Source organism: Panulirus ornatus, chromosome 1 (assembly GCF_036320965.1).
Source record: "Panulirus ornatus isolate Po-2019 chromosome 1, ASM3632096v1, whole genome shotgun sequence".
Taxonomy (NCBI): Eukaryota; Metazoa; Arthropoda; class Malacostraca; order Decapoda; family Palinuridae; genus Panulirus; species Panulirus ornatus.
In genome coordinates this window covers 43,182,337-43,197,454 of record NC_092224.1, presented here as the reverse complement: position 1 = coordinate 43,197,454, position 15,118 = coordinate 43,182,337, and the positions used below count along the sequence as shown (strand labels likewise).

At 43.4% G+C, this 15,118-nt stretch overlaps 1 protein-coding gene across 2 annotated transcripts in view; it reads right to left on the bottom strand.

Moving 5' to 3' along the window:
• Window positions 1-7,559: 7,559 nt before the first annotated feature.
• The window catches only part of Top1 (topoisomerase 1), a 439,511-nt gene continuing 431,952 nt past the window's right edge, over window positions 7,560-15,118 (bottom strand). For both annotated transcript variants that reach the window (XM_071662223.1, XM_071662230.1), the window contains exon 11: window positions 7,560-9,661. In XM_071662223.1, the coding sequence (XP_071518324.1) occupies window positions 9,005-9,661 (657 nt within the window). In that variant the 3' untranslated portion in view covers window positions 7,560-9,004. The remainder of the gene's footprint in view (window positions 9,662-15,118) is intronic.

The following is a 15,118-nucleotide window of genomic DNA, read 5'->3' as shown; positions in this document are numbered from 1 at the left end:
AATGAAAAAATGGCAGGAAATTTTTCAGGGAAATTTTTTTCCATCAAAACATGAGGAATCGTTTTTCCAGGATGTGAAATAAAGAATCTTTCGTTTTAAGAATGTTTATTACCGATAAAGAGAAAGTAAAAAGAACAAAAAAAAGGTAGGGATTTCTTTAGTGATAAAGTATACTTTCTAAATAGATTTCAATACAACTTTTTAAACACTATTAAACGATGTAAAAATGAAGAATGGTCGTTTTTCAGTTCTGTTGCGAGTAATGTATTTTTGGCCATTTCTGTGAAAGCCATCTTAATAGAACGGTGTTATTTCAAAAAGTGTCAAACCCACATTCATTTTGGCCATTTCTGGCGGTGGTTGTCGTTTTGGCGATAGTGGTGTTTGTCGTTGTGGCGGTGGTGATGGTTGTTGTTGTGGCGGTGGTGGTGGTTGTTGTTGTGGAGGTAGTGGTGGTTGTTGTTGTGGCGGTGGTGATGGTTGTTGTTGTGGCGGTGGTGGTGGTTGTTGTTGTGGAGGTAGTGTTGGTTGTCGTTGTGGCGGTGGTGATGGTTGTTGTTGTGGAGGTAGTGGTGGTTGTTGTTGTGGCGGTGGTGGTGGTTGTTGTTGTGGAGGTAGTGTTGGTTGTCGTTGTGGCGGTGGTGATGGTTGTTGTTGTGGAGGTAGTGTTGGTTGTCGTTGTGGCGGTGGTGATGGTTGTTGTTGTGGCGGTGGTGGTGGTTGTTGTTGTGGCGGTGGTGGTGGTTGTTGTTGTGGAGGTAGTGGTGGTTGTTGTTGTGGCGGTGGTGATGGTTGTTGTTGTGGCGGTGGTGGTGGTTGTTGTTGTGGAGGTAGTGGTGGTTGTTGTTGTGGCGGTGGTGATGGTTGTTGTTGTGGCGGTGGTGGTGGTTGTTGTTGTGGAGGTAGTGTTGGTTGTCGTTGTGGCGGTGGTGATGGTTGTTGTTGTGGAGGTAGTGGTGGTTGTTGTTGTGGCGGTGGTGGTGGTTGTTGTTGTGGAGGTAGTGTTGGTTGTCGTTGTGGCGGTGGTGATGGTTGTTGTTGTGGAGGTAGTGTTGGTTGTCGTTGTGGCGATAGTGGTGTTTGTCGTTGTGGCGGTGGTGATGGTTGTTGTTGTGGAGGTAGTGTTGGTTGTCGTTGTGGCGGTAGTGTTGGTTGTTGTTGTGGCGGTGGTGTTGGTTGTTGTTGTGGCGGTAGTGTTGGTTGTTGTTGTGGAGGTAGTGTTGGTTGTTGTTGTGGCGGTAGTGTTGGTTGTTGTTGTGGCGGTAGTGTTGGTTGTTGTTGTGGAGGTAGTGTTGGTTGTCGTTGTGGCGGTAGTGTTGGTTGTTGTTGTGGCGGTAGTGGTGGTTGTTGTTGTGGCGGTAGTGTTGGTTGTTGTTGTGGAGGTAGTGTTGGTTGTCGTTGTGGCGGTAGTGTTGGTTGTTGTTGTGGCGGTAGTGTTGGTTGTCGTTGTGGCGGTAGTGTTGGTTGTTGTTGTGGCGGTGGTGGTGGTTGTTGTTGTGGCGGTAGTGTTGGTTGTCGTTGTGGCGGTAGTGTTGGTTGTTGTTGTGGCGGTAGTGTTGGTTGTTGTTGTGGCGGTGGTGGTGGTTGTTGTTGTGGCGGTAGTGTTGGTTGTTGTTGTGGCGGTAGTGGTGGTTGTTGTTGTGGCGGTAGTGTTGGTTGTTGTTGTGGAGGTAGTGTTGGTTGTCGTTGTGGAGGTAGTGTTGGTTGTCGTTGTGGAGGTAGTGTTGGTTGTCGTTGTGGAGGTAGTGTTGGTTGTTGTTGTGGCGGTAGTGTTGGTTGTCGTTGTGGAGGTAGTGTTGGTTGTTGTTGTGGCGGTAGTGTTGGTTGTTGTTGTGGCGGTAGTGTTGGTTGTTGTTGTGGAGGTAGTGTTGGTTGTTGTTGTGGCGGTAGTGTTGGTTGTTGTTGTGGAGGTAGTGTTGGTTGTTGTTGTGGCGGTAGTGTTGGTTGTTGTTGTGGAGGTAGTGTTGGTTGTTGTTGTGGAGGTAGTGTTGGTTGTTGTTGTGGCGGTAGTGTTGGTTGTCGTTGTGGCGGTAGTGTTGGTTGTCGTTGTGGAGGTAGTGTAGGTTGTCGTTGTGGCGGTAGTGTAGGTTGTCGTTGTGGCGGTAGTGTAGGTTGTTGTTGTGGCGGTAGTGTTGGTTGTTGTTGTGGCGGTAGTGTTGGTTGTTGTTGTGGCGGTGGTGGTGGTTGTTGTTGTGGCGGTAGTGTTGGTTGTTGTTGTGGAGGTAGTGTTGGTTGTTGTTGTGGCGGTAGTGTTGGTTGTTGTTGTGGCGGTAGTGTTGGTTGTCGTTGTGGCGGTAGTGTTGGTTGTTGTTGTGGCGGTGGTGGTGGTTGTTGTTGTGGCGGTAGTGTTGGTTGTTGTTGTGGCGGTAGTGTTGGTTGTCGTTGTGGCGGTGGTGGTGGTTGTTGTTGTGGCGGTAGTGTTGGTTGTCGTTGTGGAGGTAGTGTTGGTTGTCGTTGTGGAGGTAGTGTAGGTTGTTGTTGTGGCGGTAGTGTTGGTTGTCGTTGTGGCGGTAGTGTTGGTTGTCGTTGTGGCGGTAGTGTTGGTTGTCGTTGTGGAGGTAGTGTTGGTTGTTGTTGTGGAGGTAGTGTTGGTTGTTGTTGTGGCGGTGGTGGTGGTTGTCGTTGTGGCGGTAGTGTTGGTTGTTGTTGTGGCGGTGGTGGTGGTTGTCGTTGTGGCGGTAGTGTTGGTTGTCGTTGTGGAGGTAGTGTAGGTTGTCGTTGTGGCGGTAGTGTAGGTTGTCGTTGTGGCGGTAGTGTAGGTTGTCGTTGTGGCGGTAATGTAGGTTGTCGTTGTGGAGGTAGTGTAGGTTGTTGTTGTGGCGGTGGTGGTGGTTGTTGTTGTGGCGGTAGTGTTGGTTGTTGTTGTGGAGGTAGTGTAGGTTGTCGTTGTGGCGGTAGTGTTGGTTGTCGTTGTGGCGGTAGTGTTGGTTGTTGTTGTGGCGGTGGTGGTGGTTGTTGTTGTGGAGGTAGTGTAGGTTGTCGTTGTGGCGGTAGTGTTGGTTGTTGTTGTGGCGGTGGTGGTGGTTGTTGTTGTGGAGGTAGTGTAGGTTGTCGTTGTGGCGGTAGTGTTGGTTGTCGTTGTGGCGGTAGTGTTGGTTGTTGTTGTGGCGGTGGTGGTGGTTGTTGTTGTGGCGGTAGTGTTGGTTGTCGTTGTGGCGGTAGTGTTGGTTGTTGTTGTGGCGGTGGTGGTGGTTGTTGTTGTGGCGGTGGTGGTGGTTGTTGTTTTGGAGGTAGTGTAGGTTGTCGTTGTGGAGGTAGTGTTGGTTGTTGTTGTGGCGGTGGTGTTGGTTGTTGTTGTGGAGGTAGTGTAGGTTGTCGTTGTGGAGGTAGTGTTGGTTGTTGTTGTGGCGGTGGTGTTGGTTGTTGTTGTGGAGGTAGTGTAGGTTGTCGTTGTGGAGGTAGTGTAGGTTGTTGTTGTGGCGGTGGTGGTGGTTGTTGTGGCGGTGGTGGTGGTTGTCGTTGTGGAGGTAGTGTTGGTTGTCGTTGTGGCGGTAGTGTTGGTTGTCGTTGTGGCGGTAGTGTTGGTTGTTGTTGTGGCGGTGGTGGTGGTTGTTGTTGTGGAGGTAGTGTTGGTTGTTGTTGTGGAGGTAGTGTTGGTTGTCGTTGTGGAGGTAGTGTAGGTTGTCGTTGTGGCGGTAGTGTTGGTTGTCGTTGTGGCGGTAGTGTTGGTTGTCGTTGTGGCGGTAGTGTTGGTTGTTGTTGTGGCGGTGGTGGTGGTTGTTGTTGTGGAGGTAGTGTAGGTTGTCGTTGTGGCGGTAGTGTTGGTTGTCGTTGTGGAGGTAGTGTTGGTTGTTGTTGTGGCGGTAGTGTTGGTTGTCGTTGTGGAGGTAGTGTAGGTTGTCGTTGTGGCGGTAGTGTTGGTTGTTGTTGTGGCGGTAGTGTTGGTTGTCGTTGTGGAGGTAGTGTTGGTTGTCGTTGTGGAGGTAGTGTTGGTTGTTGTTGTGGCGGTAGTGTAGGTTGTCGTTGTGGCGGTAGTGTTGGTTGTCGTTGTGGAGGTAGTGTAGGTTGTCGTTGTGGCGGTAGTGTTGGTTGTTGTTGTGGCGGTAGTGTTGGTTGTCGTTGTGGAGGTAGTGTAGGTTGTCGTTGTGGAGGTAGTGTTGGTTGTTGTTGTGGCGGTAGTGTTGGTTGTCGTTGTGGAGGTAGTGTTGGTTGTCGTTGTGGCGGTAGTGTTGGTTGTCGTTGTGGCGGTAGTGTTGGTTGTTGTTGTGGCGGTAGTGTTGGTTGTTGTTGTGGAGGTAGTGTTGGTTGTTGTTGTGGCGGTGGTGGTGGTTGTTGTTGTGGCGGTGGTGGTGGTTGTTGTTGTGGCGGTGGTGGTGGTTGTTGTTGTGGCGGTGGTGGTGGTTGTTGTTGTGGCGGTAGTGTTGGTTGTTGTTGTGGCGGTGGTGGTGGTTGTTGTTGTGGCGGTAGTGTTGGTTGTTGTTGTGGCGGTAGTGTTGGTTGTTGTTGTGGCGGTGGTGGTGGTTGTTGTTGTGGCGGTGGTGGTGGTTGTTGTTGTGGAGGTAGTGTTGGTTGTTGTTGTGGCGGTGGTGGTGGTTGTTGTTGTGGCGGTAGTGTTGGTTGTTGTTGTGGCGGTAGTGTTGGTTGTTGTTGTGGCGGTGGTGGTGGTTGTTGTTGTGGCGGTGGTGGTGGTTGTTGTTGTGGCGGTGGTGGTGGTTGTTGTTGTGGCGGTGGTGTTGGTTGTTGTTGTGGAGGTAGTGTTGGTTGTTGTTGTGGAGGTAGTGTTGGTTGTCGTTGTGGAGGTAGTGTTGGTTGTTGTTGTGGCGGTGGTGGTGGTTGTTGTTGTGGAGGTAGTGTTGGTTGTTGTTGTGGCGGTAGTGTAGGTTGTCGTTGTGGCGGCAGTGTTGGTTGTCGTTGTGGCGGTAGTGTTGGTTGTTGTTGTGGCGGTGGTGGTGGTTGTTGTTGTGGAGGTAGTGTTGGTTGTCGTTGTGGAGGTAGTGTAGGTTGTCGTTGTGGCGGTGGTGGTGGTTGTCGTTGTGGAGGTAGTGTTGGTTGTTGTTGTGGCGGTAGTGTTGGTTGTTGTTGTGGCGGTGGTGGTGGTTGTTGTTGTGGAGGTAGTGTTGGTTGTCGTTGTGGAGGTAGTGTAGGTTGTCGTTGTGGCGGTGGTGGTGGTTGTCGTTGTGGAGGTAGTGTTGGTTGTTGTTGTGGCGGTAGTGTTGGTTGTTGTTGTGGAGGTAGTGTAGGTTGTCGTTGTGGCGGCAGTGTTGGTTGTCGTTGTGGCGGTAGTGTTGGTTGTTGTTGTGGCGGTGGTGGTGGTTGTTGTTGTGGAGGTAGTGTTGGTTGTTGTTGTGGCGGTAGTGTTGGTTGTTGTTGTGGCGGTGGTGGTGGTTGTCGTTGTGGCGGTAGTGTTGGTTGTTGTTGTGGCGGTGGTGGTGGTTGTCGTTGTGGAGGTAGTGTAGGTTGTCGTTGTGGCGGTAGTGTAGGTTGTCGTTGTGGCGGTAGTGTTGGTTGTTGTTGTGGCGGTGGTGGTGGTTGTTGTTGTGGCGGTAGTGTTGGTTGTCGTTGTGGCGGTAGTGTAGGTTGTCGTTGTGGCGGTAGTGTAGGTTGTCGTTGTGGCGGTAGTGTTGGTTGTTGTTGTGGCAGTAGTGTTGGTTGTCGTTGTGGCGGTAGTGTAGGTTGTCGTTGTGGAGGTAGTGTTGGTTGTTGTTGTGGCGGTGGTGGTGGTTGTTGTTGTGGCGGTAGTGTTGGTTGTCGTTGTGGAGGTAGTGTTGGTTGTTGTTGTGGCGGTAGTGTTGGTTGTCGTTGTGGAGGTAGTGTAGGTTGTCGTTGTGGCGGTAGTGTTGGTTGTTGTTGTGGCGGTGGTGGTGGTTGTCGTTGTGGAGGTAGTGTAGGTTGTCGTTGTGGCGGTAGTGTTGGTTGTCGTTGTGGAGGTAGTGTTGGTTGTTGTTGTGGCGGTAGTGTTGGTTGTCGTTGTGGAGGTAGTGTAGGTTGTCGTTGTGGCGGTAGTGTAGGTTGTCGTTGTGGCGGTAATGTAGGTTGTCGTTGTGGTGGTGGTGAAAAATTCGCCAAGGTTGGTAGCAGAATTCCAAATATTTTTTGACCGGAATGGAATAAAAGTCAAAACCAGTCGATAAGAGACACTACGAAAGTCTGTAGGATAAACACAATTTAATTATGAAAATCGAAAGATTGGTAGAAAAAATGGGAGGGTTGATAGTTTTGATTTGAACACTTCAGAAGGGTTGGTTACAGAGTGAAGACTTCGCTAGGTTGAGTTGCACAATTCGAGATTTTTTTGACTGAAACAGAATTATACTCAAAACCAGTATATAGGAAATAAGAAAATCGGTATGATAGGTAGAATTTGATTATGAAATTTGAAAGATGGAAGGGGTGATTCATTATTTCAGAAGTGTTGGCACCAAAAGCTGAAAACTTTGGAAGAGTTGGCAGGATCGTGTGAAGATTTCCCTAGGGTGGGTAGCGGTTTGAAAGACTTTTTTTTTTTTTTTTTAACCGGAACGGGACAAAAGTCAAAGCGATTAGAAGATATTAGGAAAATCGTAATGGCAGAATTTGATTTAAAGTCGCTTTTTGACACGCACGTAATGCTAACTGACCATCTTTCCTTCTCGTACATGCATACTTTAAACCAACTAAAGTTTTTATCCATTTCCTTTCATATCAGTGTATTCACCATGCCCATACACTCTACTGCAGTCTCTTGCATCAAAACTGCTGATCGGAATGCAGCTGCTCCTAAAACACTTACCTTTCATGATCTTTCTTCTTTCTCATGCCATCCACTTCACTTCCTTACACTCTGCTACATACTCCCAAATCTCCTCAGACGTTTCCAAATCTTTTACCTTTGAGCTTTCTTTCACTGAGGCAGAACATTCAGGTTTCTTTTCTTAAATACACTACCAGTCTCTCATGTCATCTCGGTTACATTCGCACACACTTCAACATCTGTCTGAGCTATTGGCTCCTGTTCCCTATCTTATTTCCAGCATCCTACGCCCACCACCTTTAGTTGCCTTCTACAATAGGCAGGGGATATGGAGGTCAAATTCTTTCTCACCTATCCCACAAAAATTTGTGGCATAAAAAGGGTTGATTGAGTAATTATTTAGGATGAAAGATACAACTAAGTGGTATATGTATGAGAGAGATGAATAGGGTTTGCTGAAATGGTTAAAAAGTATGGAAAGTACGACTAAGACACATGTCACAGGTAAAGGAAACAAGGGCCAGAACATGATGTGCAAGGGATAGATAGAGCAATTTGGAGTGAACCAGGGGCATATGAAGTGGTCAGGGAAACCCAAAGAAAAGACATATAATGCAAAGAAACCAGAGCATTATACAAGAAAGTGAATGTGATGGAACAAAAACTTTTCTTTAACTATTCCCTCTGGTGCTACTGCACTAAAGCAGGAAACGGCAGACATATGAAAGAAAGAAAGACCTTGGTTTGCATATTTGCAAATTAAATTTGTTATTAAAATGACAGCATTTAATATGCAAAATACCACATTCTAACTGCTCGAAAGCCAAAAAATGAGACAAAATACAGCATCAAAATAATATATCATTTTGCTGGGATATAGTACACAACATTCCCAAGATGAAGGTTTATTGATGATAATCAATATGTACATGGTGCGTATCACATATGGTATGGAATGGCCAGCTGAACTGGGAAGATCTGAGTTTCCATGTTATCAAGACACAGGCCACGATGCAATCTCTTCTGGAACTAAAATTTTAGCAAAGTCCAATTAACAGGGTCAAGAATTATCCTTAAATGTCTGCATGAATGGTCCCGTGAGTTCCTTGCAAAAGACACATTATGATCATATATATATATATATATAAATATATAGCAACATTTGGTCTTCAAGTTGCCTACATTATGACCTCAGGTTCAATACACATCCCACTGGTGCACTAGCTAACACATTTAAATTACATAATTCCAACCAAAAAGTTACACCAATCATAACTTAAACCCCATAAAACTAATCTACTTGATAGGCACCAGGGGATGTAGGAAACAGCGACAGGCAAATACCACCAGCTGCCCAACACAACCTTATATCAACTTAAATTCTGAAGTCAGCACATAATGTAAAATCCAGCTCAGCCTAAATGAATTATATTTAGTTTCAAACTAACTGCACCTTGTTCAGTATTTTAAAGTGACATTTCACAAGGCTTTAAAGCCTTTAAAATTTTTTTCAAAAACATTTCCATTACTCTGGTAAACAAATAAGACTTCATTGACCTGCAGTAGCAATGAAATTTGATTTGAACCATTCAAAAATCATCAAATAAGTAAAACATTAAAACCTACAATCACAGAATTATCTGGATGCCACTTGGACAGCCTATGGATGATACTTAAACAGCCTATGAAGACTTATGATAGTATTTTGCTTGTGATCAAAACTAGCAGAGTTGCAGTAACAATACCTTGTCTCACCTTGAGCTTCTTGGATATCTTTGCTGAGTTATGATTATGGTTCACTTTGCTGGTGCATATTCATTTTATTTAATATACTCTTATATATGACAATGTGTACAAAATAATGTTTAAGAGGTTAATGAAATATTATAGATAAATTATACTTAGGAAGTAGAAACTACACAATTACAAACCGATCAACCCACAGGGCTAAAAGTCACTAGTGTCCTGTAAAAACTTTTTTTTGTGAAATTTCCAGACATAACAATGAATAGAAAAAGAATTCATACACGCAAAATACTTCAGCAATAGCAAAACGACTTACAAATACTTAAAATTATATATTTGTGTAATAAATATCTGAGGTAATCAGGTTAACCTCAATAAAATACAACTCTATAAGACTTCTTTGTGTTCTGTCCCACAGTTGCACATTCCCTTCACTAGTTTTAGTGAGAGTAAAAATAAAAGGACCACTAAGGACCTTTCTTGACAAAGATGTACAAGACCACTCCTGGATACAGAGCAAATTACCAAAATATCATCTTTGGTCACAAACAGGACATTCTCAATTATTCATAATAGAAATTGAATTGCCTACTCATCATCTTCTTCATCACCTTCTCCATCATCAGTATTCCTAGAAATGTCCATTGGTTCTCCCATGAAGTTATATTCTGCTGTGGCCATGTCAATAGCCCACTGGAACTTCTGCCGCTGAGTCTTGTTATAAACCTTCTCTATCGGAACTCCATACTTCTTGCACCAAGCAACTGAAATACGGGGATCCAAATAGTTGAGCTTGGAGGTACCAAGAGCAATAGTCTTGTTCTCTTCTTTGTCTGTTGCTGAGAGCTCCAACTTCTCTAATTGTTCCTTCAATCGTTCTAAAGCCTTCTTCTTCTTCTCATAAGCCATCTTTTCTTTTTGAGAGCCACCTCCTTTTGCTGCTTTTTTCAGTTGTTTACATTCCCTTTCTGCCTCCTCCACTTGTTCTTTCTTATCATCGATTTTCTTCTGTAAATTTGCCATTGATTTAGCAAAAGTCTTAGGTGCTGCCCGCTGATGGTTGCACAACACTGCTACAGCTCGATTTGCTCTATTGTATGACAAAATTTTTGCTGGGATTGGATCATCTGCATATGTAAGTAAATCAAGCTGTTCCTGCAGAGTACGTGATGCATTGTATGTTCGGAATACCTTTGCAGTGAGGCCTTCCATCAACTCATTCAAATGCTTGTTTAGAATTTGGGTCTGAAAATGAAAAAAGTAAAGTTTAATTCATGCTGTGAGTTACCGAACAACTTTACACATTACAGATCTGAAAACGAAATCTACTGGAAAAACAAAATCAAAGCAATACATCTATTAAAAGCTTCACATACATTCTGAAGTACATTAGAATAAGTTGTACATTAGAACAACTTTTTCATTTAAATCATGTATCACAAATATCCTGTTTCTTACAACAAAAATGGTGACACTCGATCAGCTGCTCCCCAAATATTCTCTTGCAGTCAGGTTCTCTTTTAATCCACTTTCATTTTTACCAACTCAAAATCGTTTTCACTCCATTCTTCTCCGTTTTATCACACCTACTTCAACTCTCAAACCAAACTTTTCATTACCACATCTCTCTCTCACCTCTCAAACCACCTCACACCAAACAATGTCCTCAAGTATTTCATTTCCAACACACACACACATCTACAGCCTCACTATTGGGACTAGTATACTTTCAGATGCAACCATTTTTGAGCTCCCAAATAATTGCCTCTCTTTAAACATTCTTCAGTGCTCCTAGAACCTTTAAACACTTACCACTTCAGTTGTTCATTTGCTGTCATGTCCACCTAACTTATCCATCTAAACCTAATAACACTGCTTTTATTCACATTTTTTTCAAGTTCCTCCTTTTGCACATTCTTCCAAACTGAGTCATCAACTACTGCAGTTTCTCATTCAAATATGCCACCATTGCAATGTAATCAACAAACAACTGACACTCTCCCATACTCGCCCCTCTCTCCAAGACTACTTGCATTTATCCTCCTTAACAACCCATCTATAAACCAGCCTTCACTTAGAACCATTAACGCTCCACCCTTCCTGCATGTACACATACTTTAAACCCTTGACAAGAACTCTTCACTGCTTTTAGAACTTTCCACACGCACACACACACAACCTTCACTTCACCACTGGAAAGAGAAAATGAGTAGGAGAGATCCAAGGTAAGTGTACACAGGCAGCAGTGAGGCAGAGCTTCACTAATCCCTGTGGATTGTACTGGATTATAAAATTTAGGCTTACAAGCCAAGCACTGGAGCTTCTAAGGCTATTCAGCCCTCTTAATCCCCGTGGAGAGCAGGTGGACATTGATGTCTACCTGACATGTCTGACCTTCCTCCCTAAACAGACTGATAGAAAACAAGTTAGCGGAACAAACACATCAACCCCAACTGTGTTACCAATCTGTCATCAAAAGAATTGCACCGTGATAAGGTATGTGCCTTTTCAGAGAAAATGAGAACTCTGTTCCACTTCGGTTTTCTAAGGCTCTAAAAAAATGAAAGAAAATTGATGCTTTGCATATAACAAAAGCCAACAAAAATAATGTTGTAGTGATTATAAAGAAAAAGTGTACAATCTCCTAAGTGATACTAATACATACTGTGAATTAAACAGGGATTAATGGAAAAACAGAGTAGTATGTATGGCTTAATCAAGACCCACAAACCAAACCATTTGAGGGCACCATTCAATCATAAAAAACAATGAAGATTTGGTTAGAGCTGAAATCCTGAAATGTAAAGCATCCTTATAGATTAGTGAGTTTTGATGTGAAATCACTGTTCACTATGATGTGTTATCCTTCCTCCCAAACATCTTGGGAAACAACATTGAGGGCATCCCCAGTAAAAACATAATTAAACTAATAAGATTGTGTTTAAGGGCATTCATTATATATAACAATTCTGTCTTAATAAATATTTACATGAGTTTTTTGAAAGCCATTTGCTATATGCTATGAACTAAACATAGTTTGGATCTGATATGCAGATGATGTACTTTGCTTTTAAAGTAGCAATCTACCCACTGATAACTTCTTGTATAAAGGTTATGCAAGGTTATGAAAACTATAAAGAAAACCTACGTTCACTATCATTAACGTAAAAAAATCATAAAGGATTTCAGGTCTTGAATTTCTAGATGCACTGAAAATTATTCAATAAATTGGACATAAGCTACGATATATAGCAAGGAAACATTTCTACAGTGGCCAAAACAATAAGCCAGAACATCAGAGAAACCAAAGAACCCTTGTTCTTCCATGAAAATTTTCTTGAATGTGTTCACATTCTCAAAAAAACTTAATGTACAAGTAATATTCAAATATGACAACACCATCCAGAAAGCCTTCATCAAAAATAGCCCCTCAGGTGTTGGTTATAAAGTCCTATGTAAAGACTGTAACCAATTCTATACTGGACAATTGGGGATAGATTTGGAGACTAGGTTCTCAACATAAGTATAATGTTAGGACGGCCGAACACAGCAACGGCTTATTTCAACATAAAGCTGCCTTTGATCACAATACTGACTGGGAAGGAGCTAAGACCATAGCTAAATCAAATTGTTTTAGTGAAAGAACTATAACTGAACCATGTTTGATCCCTGGCACATTTGATCAAATTTACACATGTCCTTTGGCCTTTTAGATGTGACAAACTGTTAACTGAAATAATTACTAAGAAGTATCCCCAGAATAACCCAGGGAGGAAGGTCAGACATGTCAGGTCACTTTATGTGTGAAGCTCCACCTCACCTCACAGGAAACAGTATCGTCACCCCCTGCATCGGCGGGGCAGCGCCAGGAAAACAGACAAAAAAGGCCACATTCAGTCTCTAGCTGTCATGTGTAATGCACAGTTTCACATGCCCTGGTTCAGTCCATTGACAGTGAGCCTCTCATCCTCCTGCATGTTCAGGCTCAAAATCTTTTTCACTCCATCCTTCTACCTCCAACTTGGTCTCCCACTTCTTCTTCTTCCCTTCAGTGCCCTTTCATTACTTACTTGATCATACCATCTCACACCACATATTGTCCTCATTCATCTGATTTCCAGCACATACACCTTCCTCTGCACAACTCTATTTATAGCCCACGCCTCGCAACCATATAACATTGTTGGAACAACTATTCCTTCAAACATACCCATTTTTGCTTTGCAAAATAATGTTCTTGCCTTCCACACATTTTTCAATGCTCCTAGAACTTTCCAAACTCCCCCACCCTGTGACTCACTTCTGCTTCCATATTTCCATCTGTTGCCAAATCTACTCCGAGATATCTAAAGCACTTCACTTCCTCCAGGTTTTCTCCATTCAAACTTACCTCCCAATTGACTTGTCCCTCAACCCTACTGTACCAAATAACCTTGCTCTTATTCACATTTACTCTCAGCTTTCTTTTTTCACACACTTTACCAAACTCAGTCACCAGCTTCTGCAGTTTCTCAACCGAATCAGCTACCAGAGTTGTACCATCAGCAAACAACGACTGACTTACTTCCCAACTCTTGCATTCACCTCCCTAACAACCCTCTCCATAAAAAAATCAAACAACCTTAGAGACATCACATGCCCCTGCTTGCAAAACCAACATTCACTGAGAACCAATAACTTTCCTCTCTTCCTTACATCCGCGATAAAAACGTTTCACTGCTTATAGCAACTTTCCTCCCACACCATATATTCTTAATACCTTCCAAAGAGCATCTCTATCAACTCTTATCATATGCCTTCTCCAGATCCATAAATGCCACATGCAGATACATTTGCTTTTCTAAGTATTTCTCACATACATTCTTCAAAGCAAACTCCTAATCCACAAAGCCTCTACAACTTCTGAAACCACACTGCTCTTCCCCAATCTACTGCTCTGTACATGCTTTCACCCTCTCTATCAATACCCTCCAATATAATTTCCCAGGAATACTCAACAAACTTATACCTCTGTAATTTAAGTACTCACCTTTATACAATGGCACTATGTATGCATTCCACAAATCTTCAGGCACCTCACCATGAGTCATACATACATTAAATATCCTTAACAACCAGTCAACAACACAGTCATCACCGTTTTCAATAAATTCCACCGCAATACCATCCAAACCCACTGCCTTGCTGGCTTTCATCTTCACAAAGCTTTCACTACCTCTTTTCTGTTTACCAAATCATTCTCCCTCTCACTTCGCACACCACCTCGACCAAAACACCCTAACCCTATATCTGCCACTCTATCATCTAACACATTCAACAAACCTTCAAAATACTCACTCCATCTCCTTCTCACATCACAACTACTTGTTATTACCTTCCCATTAGCCTCCTTCACCGATGTTCTTATGCACTTTATTTACCTCCTTCCAAAACATCTTTTTATTCTCCCTAAAATTTAATGATACTCTCTCACCCCAACTCTCATTTCCCCTTTTTCACCTCTTGCACCTTTCTCTTGACCACCTGCCTCTTTCTCTTATACATCTCCCACTCATTTCCACTATTTCCCTGCAAAAATCGTTCAAATGCTTCTCTCTTCTCTTTCACTAATAATCTTACTTCTTTATCCCACCACTCACTATCCTTTCTCATCAGCCCACCTCCCACACTTCTCATGCCACAAGCATCTTTTGCGCAAGCCATTACATCTTCCCTCAATACATCCCATTCCTCCTGCACTCCCCTTACGTCCTTTGCTCTCACCTTTTTCCATTCTGCACTCAGTCTTTCCTGGTACTTCCTCTCACAAGTCTCCCTCCCGCTCTCTTCACCCCAACATTCTTCTTTTTCTGTAAACCTCTACAAATCTTCACCTTTGCCTCCACAAATTAATGATCAGACATCCCTCTAGCTGCACCTCTCAGCACATTAAAGTCCAAAAGTCTCTCTTTTGCACACCTATCAATTAAAACAAAATCCAATAATGCTCTCTTATATGCTACTTACATCCGTATACTTATGTATATCTCTTTTCAAACCAGGTATTCCCAATCACTGGAGTCCTTTTTCAGCACACAAATCTACAAGCACTTTACCATTTCCATTTACAACACTGAACACCCCATGTACACCAATTATTCCCTTAACTGCCACATTACTCCCCTTTGCATTCAAATCACCCATCACTATAACCCAGTCTCATGCATCAAAACTACTAACACAATCACTCAGCTGCTCCTAAAACACTTGCCTCTCATGATCTTTCTCCTCAGGCCAAGGTGAATATGCACCAATAATCACCCAGCTCTCTCCATCCACTTTCACTTTTACCCATATGAGTCTCCCTCTTACAATCTATCATATACTCCCGCCACTCCTGTTTCAGGAGTAGTGCTACTCCTTCCCTTGCTTTTGTCCTCTAACCAACCCCTGACTTTACTCCCAAAACATTCCAAAACCACCCTTCCCCTTTACCCTTGGACTTTGTTTCACTCAGAGCCAAAACATCCAGGTTCCTTTCCACAAACATAATAACTATCTCTCCTTTTTTCTCATCTTGGTTACATACACACACATTTACACACCCAAATCTGAGCCTTCAAGGAGGATGAGCACTCTGCGCGTGAGTCCCTCTTCTGTTTCCCCCTTTAGAAAGTTAAAATACAAGGAGGGGTGGGTTTCTAGCCCCCTACTCCCGTCCCC